Consider the following 11,216-nt stretch of genomic DNA (forward strand, 5'->3'; position numbering starts at 1 on the left):
AAAAAAAAAAAATCTTTTCAAAAAGTTTTTTCTTCACTTTAAATAGACTCATCTTCTTTTGTAAATTAAAAGACAATTTTTTCTCAAAATTTTTCTACGACATAAAGCGCAAGAACTTGATAAAAATATACTCAATTTTCATTAATAACATATCACATTTTCATCAAATAATATTTTTTACGCTGATTGATGCAAAAAAAATTACTTAAATTCACATAATTTGAAAAATTATTGTAAGAAATCCTAATCTTACACCGAATTAAAGGCTAAAGGCTACTACTAATTAATTAATTTCAGGATTTCTTCATAATGTGGTCGTACTCACCTGCCAGCATTAATACGTTATTATATATTGATTATAGCATGTTATTGTTGACGTTACCATAATCCTCAACATTGTGGCCGTCTTCACCAGCATTATATATATATTGTTATTGATTATTGCTATATTTATTGTTATTATATATATAGTATGATTTGCCCAAAAATATATATATATATATATATATAGTATGACCAAATCTTTCTTAAACAACGTACATATGGCCACTTTTTCCTTGTCATGTAGTAAAAATCTGTCTCCTAGGATTGTACACTAGTTGTGCTAAAGTTGTCTTTTTAACATTTATGTATATATAATAGCCGCTCAACACCTTTTTAATAAATTCCAGCTCTTGTTTATTTCTCTCTCTCTCTCTCTCTCTCTCTCTCTCTCTCGGATCAAACACAGTCATGATACTCATACAAAGTGTCCATCAAAGGCGACGTTTATAGTTACGGTATAATATTGTTGGAGATGATTATAAGGAAGAAACCTACCGACGACATCTTTGTAGGAGAATTAATTCTGAGGCAATGAATAAACGCATCACATCCTGATAGAATGATGAAAGTTGTGGATGAAGATTTATTGAGAATAAAATATAAAAGAGATGTAATTATCATGCAAAATGTTGTTTCATTCATCATGGAATTAAGTTTAAAGTGTTCTGAAGAGTTACCAGATGAAAAAGTAAATATTAAAGACGTGCTTGTAAAGCTTCAAAAAAATTAAACCGACACTTTTTGAAAACAGAAACAGGAGTGTGTAATATCTTCGATCTACATCTTATATATATGGTTTGTTTGACTCTTCATATTTAAATAAATGGCTTGAGATTTTGTAACATCTTTCAATCTGTTGAGCCCTTTTTATCATGATCATCTTTTTTCGCCTTACGCTTCTTATTAATATATATAAAATTTACACAATGTTTATTCTTCATGCATCATGTTCATGTAAGCACAAAGTTGATCGTTGAGTAAACTCATCGAAAAGATAAAAATACTTTAAAATTTTCAATATAGCAAAAATATCTTTCGCCTTGCAGTAATACGTAATACTAAATCCACAAATTCCATTGGCTTGCACCTTCATCGATCCAATCCAAAAAGGATGTCATTGTTCAAAAATTTGTCAAATTCTAAGGAAAAAGATGGCACCGTGTCTCACATACACGCCATTCATTTGTAATCTGCATTTTATTTGTTAGGGTGAATGATAATTATTTTCTGTTCTATGTGTTAACGAATTAAAGAAAAATTGAAGCTTTTGATTGCTGCCATCGAACTCTAACCGTGTATTTCTGGCTTGATAGACTTGGCAGTTACCTTCATCCAACAGCGCCAAGTTTATGACGTACATTTCAAAAATGAGTGAATTCTTCCTAGATCAGATTTTATTTTGTTCTATCTAATAGTGTACGTAGTATCATATTATTTAAAAAATTTAAATAACGTAACAACATATTTATTATATAGCAACTCGTTCAATAAATAAAGTTGAATATCTAAAAGCTTTGTACTAATCGGACACAATTTAAATTAGGCTAGTGATGATAACTAGTATATATATGTAATGCTTATTCTTGGGGTAATTGCTTTAGCCAAAAACTGTCAAAAAAGGTTTTCATTTTTTTTTTTCCATTCTATTCAAAAAAAAAAAAAAAAAGTTGTATTAAGTTGGTCTTATAAAATATAAAAAATGTGACAGCCACACCATGAATTTAAACAAATGGATGGTTGAAAGTTTTGCATTCAATTTGAAAACATGGTTCCTCGTCCTAACTGGCAACCAAGCCGGTGAGTACCCTCTAAGAACACTAGTAGCAGTTTTCTTTAAACTTTTTTGGATCAATTTAAGGAATTAAACCACTTTTTTACTTCCTTATTTAAATACATTCCATAATAGTTTCCTTTATTATTTTCATATACCATTTAAAAGGTAAAGGTTTTTTTTTTTTTTTTTTTTTTTTTTTTTTTTTTTCTATTAAAATAATGTAAAGGGAGCTATTTTTGCTTTATTAGATTTAGGATACAAATTTTGGTTCTTTTAATTGGTGCTTCCTTAGTTTAGAAAACAGCAAAAAAAAAAAAAAAAAATCTGATTCAATTAATTTTTTTGAAATTTTTTCTACATTTAAAAAAGAAAATGAAATTTAGAGAAATTTCCACTAATACTTTAAATATGCATAGTGAAGAAAGGTCCAAATCACACGGCAACACAATTTGATCCATCAAAGGGAGGGGCATTGCATCAAAAGGGAGCTCAGAAGACTTGGGGTCTTCCTCCGCCTGTGTGAACTCTCATTTTCACACACTTTTCAGGTCTTCTCCCAAGGCCAGTTGAATTTATTGTGGCCGGTGGTGGCCAACCAACAAACAGAGCCACATCTTGGCCATTTTTTCCTTTGTCATTGCTTTCGCCAAAAACTGTCGAAAACGTTTTCATTTTTTTTTTCCTTTTTATTCAAACAAAAAAAGTTGTATTAAGTTGGACTTACAAAATATAAAAAATGTGACACCCACACCATGAATTTAAACAAATGGATGGTTGAAAGTTTTGTATTCAATTTGAAATCATGTTTCCCGATCCCAATAGGCAACCAAAAGTATCCTCTAAGAATACTAGCAGTAGCTTTCCTTATTTTTTTATTTATTTATTTATTTATTTTTTTTTTTAAAAAAAAAAATAAAATTTAAGAGATGAAACCACTTCTTACTTCCCTATTTAAAACAAAGCTACATCTTAACCATTTTTTTCTTTGTCATGTCTCGTAGAAATATTTATCTCATCATATCATAGCGAGTTGTTTTCTTCATTTATGTTGACAGGAGAGAAATTTGGACACATACAAAGCACAACTTAGTCAAGCTCCAAAGTCCATTTATCTTCCTTCAACAACTTGAGCAGTGATTCACGGGGGATGTTTTGCCGTCCCCCAACCGTTGTTTTTTAATAAAAAAAACAATTTCTAATAAAAAATTAATCTCTGATGTGACATCAGAGATTACTTTTTTTTTTTTTTTTTATTTAAAATCATTTTTTTAATTAAAAAGTGACGGTTAGGGGACGACAAAACGTCTCCCGCCCATCATTTTCCCAACAACTTAGGTCACTTTTTCCTTGTCATGTTTCGATTAAAACCACCATCAGATACTATATGCATTTTTATTTGTTGTTTTATTTAATAATAATTTTTTTATGATGTCACGGGAGTATAGAATCATATAAATAATGTAAAGAGATGAAAGCATAAAAAAAAAACAAAATTAAATTGGTTCGATGTATGATCTACATCTATTTAAATCACAAAACCGTTCGCAAATTTAAATCCCGACCCATTTTCCTGGACGGATTAATGAAAAAACCGTCTGAACCTTTTTCCAAACGATTTTTTTCCAATTTATGGACGGTTTAAACCGTCCAAAAATCACTTTTTTTTTCTTCTTTTTTTTTTTTTTTTTTTTTTTTTTTTTTTTTTTTTTGTAGTGACTAAACAAAACAAACAACTAAGAACACTAGGGAAAATACAACCCAACTATACAGACTTCATTTTCTAATGAACTCTCTAAATTTTTTCTAAATTTTAGCTCAATAATCTACTTTTATTGATTTTAGCTATCATTTTTAAAAGGCTTCATATATCAAATTCTCTAAATATTTATCTATTTCAACTAAATATTAATGTTTTATTGGTTTTAAGCAATCACTCCTAACAAATAAGGAGAAATGAAAAGTAAAAAAGGAAGTGAAAAGAGAGAAATAATAAAATATTCAATAGCTCATGAAATTTGTAAGCTAAATTTGGAGTGAAATTTTGACAAAAGCTAAACTAGAGAAATTATAGAGAGTTTATTGAAGTGGACTTTTTGAGTTTTTCTAAATTTGATGAAAAATTTGAAATGGAGAGCTCACTAGGGATGCTTAGAGCATCCTCAATGGCCTCTCTACGTCAAAAAATTTATCAAATTTTGGTGAAAGTTGTTAAAATATCTCATGCATCAAACTCTTTAAAGTTTCTCTAAAATGGTGAATGGCAAAAACCCTCTTTATATTTAACCCCCAAAATCCTTTCTTTATTCATTTTTTTTAATTATTTTCTTTCAGTTTCCTGCCAAATCCTTGCAAGGGGAATCGATCCCCTTTAATTTTTTCTGTTTAAATAATTAAAGCAATTGCTCCAAAACTAATAAAAAATAATATTTAATTAAAATAGAGAAATGTTTAAAGAGTTTGATATAAAAAACTTTTAAAAGTAATAGTTAAACACAAAAGGTTGATCATTTCACTAAAATTTAATGAAATTTTAAAAATATTTGCAAGTCTAGTATTGGAATAAGGCAATAAGCCAACATATTTTTTCCTTTGTCATGTCCCGTAGAAATATTTATCTCGTCATAGCGAGTCCTTTTCGTCGGTTATTGTAGATAGAAGAGAAATTTGGACACATACAAAGCACAACTTAGTCAAGCTCCGGAGTCCATTTAATTATCTTCCTTCAACAACTTCGGTCACTTTTTCCTTGTCATGTTTCCATAAAAATCATCGTTATGTATTTTTATTTATTATTTTATTTAATAATAATTTTTACTATTACGAGTATAAAATCATATAAATAATTTAAAGAGATGAAAGAATGAAAAAAAAAAAAAAAAAAACCACAAAATTAAATGATAGTCCACACGTACTTTCAAAATTCAAATTCGCTTAAATGCGGCCGAAGACGATTGGATGATATGAAACGTCGTGTGTGGGCTACCATTTAATTTTCTCTCGCGACCGTTTGGCACAAAATCTTTATCATGGTATTAATTGCTACCCGCGCACACAGAGTCACACTCCTTTACATCTAGAAAGACCAAAAGGCCAAGATCCAAAGTCTTGCTAACAGCAACGTGCATATGGGACACAGAATTATCAACTTATGATAATATAGTTCCACCTACTCTTTGATCTCAATTTGAATTTTGACTCTATTTATGGTAAATGGTTTTGCCTCTTAGGCCTGCCCTTCAATTTGACACAAAGAAAACCAAAACTTCAATATTATATCTAAAATAAAGGATAAAATATTACAAAAAAAAAAAAAAAAAAAAAAACCTTGAACTAACAACCAATTTTAGAATAGCCTGTTAAATTTTTAAGTGCATTAATGCGATTCATCAAACTATCAAAGTGTGTCAAAAATGTCACTTATGTCAAAATATTTTTATAATATATACCCTTATTCTCTTAAAACCTAAAATAAAAAATTAATAATTCTTTTTATTTATTTATTTATTTTTTTAAAAAAAGAAATTTTAAAAAACTATTAATTTAAAAATAAAAGGTTAAAGAAATTATAAACTTAGAAAATTAAAATATTTTAATTTTAATTTTAATTTTAATTTTTAGTTTTATATGGGACATACTCTCTCATATGTGGTATGTGTTAAAACTATAATCAAGTTATTCATCAATTACTCACACACACAAAAAAAAAAAAAAAAAAAAAAAAAAAAAAAAAAAAAAAATTCATCAATTGATCCAAAAACACTCATGTTGAATGAGCCATTGCCGTCGACCACTTCAGAGGTGGTCGAAACAGCCCATAAAAAGGTGGGTCACTAGTATTGGATGGTGGTTGGGGTTTAGGTTTAATTCTGCCTCTCTCACAATTAACCTGAAGCAGCAAATTACCAAATGAGCCTCTACTACTTACAATCTCGTGGGGTAAGCCTGCTTCACTACTTCCACTATAAAAGCTGCTCAACACCCATTCTTATCCCTACGCCTTCTTTCTTTATAAACTCCAGCCCTTCTCCATCTCTCTCTCTCTCTCTCTCTCTTGGATCGAACACAGTCATGATGATGGTAATAGAAAGTCCATCCATTCTCCTGCTCTTGGGTTTTCTCTTAATGCAGTTGGCCCAATCTTCCACCACCAGCTTTACCGATCAAGAAGCTCTCATTGCCTTCAAATCTAAACTCACTTCCGGTCCAAATCAAACTGTCTTGGCTGGTAACTGGTCCACAACTACAAGCTTCTGCAATTGGATTGGGGTCTCATGTAGCCGACGCAGGCAAAGAGTCACTGCTTTGAACCTTTCCTACATGGGACTAGCTCCAAGGTGCCATTTCTCCACATATTGGTAACCTCTCCTTCCTAGTCTCACTTGATCTACGCAACAACAGCTTCTCTGGTTCTCTGCCTCATGAGATCAGCCGCCTAAGTCGCTTGAGAATACTCCGGCTCTTATTCAACCAATTGGAAGGTAGTATCCCTCCAACTTTGCAAAATTGCCGGAATCTTCAAAGAATACTACTTGCAGGAAACCACCTTACGGGCGCAATCCCATCAACCTTTGCCAACATGTCGTCATTAAAGGTCTTGAATTTGGATCAAAATAGCCTCACTGGTCCATTTCCTTTTCTCATCTTTAACATATCCTCTCTAACCGTAATTGGTCTTACAAAAAATCACATCTCAGGAACTCTTCCAATGGACCTCTGCCGCCATTGTCCTAATCTTCAACAGCTTTATCTTTCGTACAACAAATTTAGTGGTTGGCTCCCTTCACAAATGAATCACTGCAGAGAGCTTGTACTCTTATCTCTATCATACAATAAATTTGATGGGAGTATTCCAGAAGGTTTTGGGAGTCTAGAGAAGATTGAAGGGCTAGCTCTTGGAGGTAACAGCTTAACTGGTAATATACCTCCTACCATAACTAACTTGTCGAGGTTATCTTCATTTGGCATTGAGGATAACAACATTAAGGGAAGCATTCCGAGAGATTTATGGTGGCTTCCAAATCTGAAAATTTTTGCATGTGATTCAAATTATCTCACAGGATCAATCCCCCAATACATTTTCAACATTTCCTCTCTACAAGAAATCTCCTTGGAAGATAACTCCCTATATGGCAATCTTTCATCAGATTCTGGATTTTCCTGCCCCAGTCTTAAAAGTCTACTTTTTTCTCAAAACAAATTTAGTGGTCCCATCCCACCGTATCTTTCAAATTGTTCCAACCTTGTCCTAGTAGATTTTGCTTCAAACATATTCTCTGGGCCAATACCAAAAAGTCTTGGAGACTTAAAATACCTCAGAATTCTTAATCTGGATTTGAATCAGCTAACAGGAGAGCCTGGCGATCAAGAGCTTAATTTCTTTTCGTCTTTCTCTAATTGCAGAGTTTTGGAATTCCTAGGCATATCCTACAATCCTTTGGATATTACTCTTCCAGATTCTATTGGAAACTTTTCAACCACCCTTCATACCTTTACTTTATTCCAAAGCCAAATAAAGGGTCATATTCCTATGAGTATAGGTTCCTTAAAAGGCTTGACATGGCTTGAGCTGGGCAATAACAATTTGACTGGAAACATACCATCCACAATTGGGGGATTGAAGAGTTTACAAAGATTGGAACTTGGTGATAATAAAATTGAAGGATTCATTCCAGAAGAGATTTGTCAGCTAAAGAACTTAGGTGAGTTATATCTCTCAAAAAACAAAATCTCTGGATCCATACCAAATTGTATTTCTAGCCTCAATTCTTTGCAAAGGCTATACCTCAGTTTTAATAGGTTGGAAACACCAATGCCATTAAATTTATGGAGCCTTGAAAATCTATTGTTTTTGGACCTATCATCGAATTTCCTTGGTGGATATTTGTCTCCAAACATGAAAAAATTGCTTGCTATTGAACACATAGATTTATCTCGAAACCAAATTACAGGAAATATTCCAAGCATCATTGGAGCTTTTGAAAGCCTAAATTATCTTAATTTGTCAAAGAACTCATTTCAAGGAGAAATCCCACACTCGTTTGGAGACTTGAAAGGATTGGATATCGTAGATCTCTCTTACAATGATCTATCTGGTGCAATTCCTAAGTCTCTTGAGGCACTTTCACAGCTCAAAGATTTGAATGTATCTTTTAACAAGCTATCCGGAGCGATACCATCTAGTGAGCCTTTTGCAAACTTCACAGCAAAATCATTTTTGGGAAACAAGGCGCTTTGTGGGAATCCAATTTTTGGAGTTCTACCATGTCCAAATTCAGGCTCCAAAGGATCAAAGGTGAAACAAATTCTGCTCAAATATTTTCTTCCTGCCATTGCTTTGGTCATACTCTGTTTGGCATTGGTTTATATCCTGAGAAGACATCGAGAAAGTAACTTGCAGGTTCCAAGTTTATTTAATACATTGCCTGTATTGGAGCATAGAATGATATCATATCAAGAGCTTTGCCAAGGGACACACAACTTTTGTGAAAGCAACTTGCTTGGAGTCGGAGGTTTTGGTTCTGTATACAAAGGGGTGCTATTTGACGGGACAATTGTTGCTGTTAAAGTTCTAAATTTGCAACTGTCGGGGGCTTTCAAGAGTTTTGATGTTGAATGCAAGGTCTTACAAGCAATCCGACATAGAAATCTTGTTAAGGTCATAAGTACATGCTCCAATCCTGAGTTCAAAGCTTTAGTACTGCAATACATGTCGAACGGTAGCCTTGAAAGGTGGTTATACTCTTATAACTACTGCTTGAGTCTTCTTCAAAGAGTGAGCATTATGGTTGATGTTGCATCGGCGTTGGACTATCTCCACAACGGTCTATCAGAATCTGTGGTGCACTGTGATTTGAAACCTACCAATATCCTTCTAAATGAGGACATGGTTGCACACGTGGGTGACTTTGGCATTGCAAAGATTTTGGTTGAAAACAAGGATGCTACACAAACCAAAACTCTTAGTACACTTGGCTATATTGCTCCAGGTACATGAATTCACCTCTACCTATTTTATTACTAAATGGCTATCTAATGGGGGCTAATATCGTGACCAACAATAGTTGTTAGTTTCAAGATTAAAACCAATTAATGTACATGACAATTTTCCATAATTTAATTTTAAAGTAGCATTAGATTCATATAAATATACACTAGTACTGAAAATTACTATATATATCTCAAAGTCGAACAATTATGTTCTGTGAGCTCACTATGTTGAATTGAAATAATTTAATAGGATATGCATGTGTAATGTATGTTTCAATTTTGGACTTGTAAATGTAATAGGATTATGGTTTGCTTTGTCATTTACGGCCACTCTATTACCCATTTTATGGCCACTTAGAATGCAAAATGTATTGGAACGATTGCTCTAAATTAAAATTGAGAAGAAAAGCTATCCACGTATGATAATCAATTTATGTTTAACTTTTACCACGTAATTAATGTTATTTTTATTTATGTACATAATTACTCAAAAAAAGAAAAAGAAAAAGAAAAAAAAACCGAACACTACGTACCCTTGTGATATGTGACATATAGCAAACTCTTTAAGGAGTTTGCTATGTATATATATATATATATGTACCGTTAGATGGTTGCATGTATGTGTACTGCATGCAATAAATGCATATTTAGATACAAATTTGCATGCATATATGCAATACATATCATTATATATGTATATACATACATACTTTTTCTTTCTTGCCTGAGATATGTGGATATTTGTTTAAAAAAAAAAATTTAATTACTAACTTAAAGGCCTTCTGTACAATTGTGAGTGTGGATAGAGTATGGTTTTGAAGGAAAAGTCTCCATCAAAGGTGATGTTTATAGCTACGGCATAACATTGTTGGAGATGATCACAAGGAAAAAACCTACCGACAAAATGTTCGTAGGAGAATTGACTATGAGGCAATGGATAAATGCATCACTTCCCGACAGAATGATGGAAGTTGTGGATGACGGTTTATTGAGAATATAAAATGGAAGAGATGTAACTATCATGCAAAGTGTTCTTTCATCCATCATGGAATTAGGCTTAAGGTGTTCTGAGGAGTTGCCAGATGAAAGAGTCGATATCAAAGATGTGCTTACCAAGCTTAAAAAAATCCAATTAACACTTTCTGAAACAGAAACAAGAGTGCTTAATATTTAATCTGGGTTTTATTGGAGTTGTCCTTTTAATATCTTAGAGTACTTACAAGTAATATGTTTTATGTTTGTATGACTTTTCATGTTTAAATAAATGGCTTGAAATTTTCTAACATCTTCCACTTGAGCCTCATCTTTTTTCTCTTTACACTTCTCATGGAGATATATAAAATTAATATAATCTCCAACGCCAAAAAAAATCTTGCAGTTTATATTATTTCACTTCATGTCTCTACTCCATTTATGAGAACTATATATATAAGGAATGACAAAAGGATTTTGGATATATGGGAGAAAATAAAATTTCAAAAAAAAAAAATGGTCTCCCAATTAAAAGCCAAAAGGTAATGGAGCTTTCTTGTTTGTGCCTGTGGAACATGACAGTGAAAGCACATGGTTTAATTAGAGTTTATATATGCACACAATTTTGTATATATTGAATATTCACAAACATAAGACGCTTCTAAGTTATATAAAGCTGGATATGTACCTGCAGTTATATATTCATGTGAAACACAGAGACGAGCTTTGAACATTCAAAATTAAAGGAGACCATAAAGCTATCAATTTTCAAACATAAAAAAGAAAAGTTTGATCTTAATTTTGGTACGTACATACATGCATGGTATCTCAACAAGAAAAGCAGCCTGTTAGCTCAATTCGCTGTCCGAACTGGATCCAATAATGTCTGGATTGACTCGTCTCCCATTGGTCTCTCGGGAGTTGTAAGTGCTGAGTTTAATGAGTTTTAGTCAATGTAATTATAAAAGGCTAAGCCTTCTTTTTTTAAAAAAAAAAAAAAAAAAAACGGAAGCAACCATATTATATTAATTAAAAAACTTGCCTCATATAAATTCAATTTTCCAATAAGTTAACGATCATTATAATAATTCAAAAACTAAAACTAATGAGTAAAGGAGGAAATGTTGGTTTTCCTTTCTTTAATCAGATAAAATAAAAA

The 11,216-nt window shown here is 32.0% G+C and overlaps 1 protein-coding gene across 1 annotated transcript; it reads left to right on the forward strand.

Moving 5' to 3' along the window:
• Positions 1-6,117: 6,117 nt before the first annotated feature.
• On the forward strand, positions 6,118-10,259 carry LOC133872595 (receptor kinase-like protein Xa21). Its single transcript, XM_062310150.1, has 3 exons — positions 6,118-6,689; positions 6,793-9,084; positions 9,892-10,259. Exons 2-3 carry the CDS (start codon positions 6,804-6,806, stop codon positions 10,083-10,085), a joined length of 2,475 nt encoding a protein of 824 aa, XP_062166134.1. The 5' UTR covers positions 6,118-6,689; positions 6,793-6,803; the 3' UTR covers positions 10,086-10,259.
• Positions 10,260-11,216: the final 957 nt, after the last annotated feature.

Source organism: Alnus glutinosa, chromosome 7, assembly GCF_958979055.1.
Source record: "Alnus glutinosa chromosome 7, dhAlnGlut1.1, whole genome shotgun sequence".
Lineage (NCBI taxonomy): Eukaryota > Viridiplantae > Streptophyta > Magnoliopsida > Fagales > Betulaceae > Alnus > Alnus glutinosa.

Excerpts from the sequence above, each read along its gene's own strand:
- LOC133872595 (XM_062310150.1), top strand. The coding sequence starts at position 6,804 with ATGGACCTCTGCCGCCATTGTCCTAATCTTCAACAGCTTTATCTTTCG. Across the intron at positions 9,085-9,891 it reads ACTTGGCTATATTGCTCCAG|AGTATGGTTTTGAAGGAAAA; the intron begins GTACATGAATTC and ends GAGTGTGGATAG.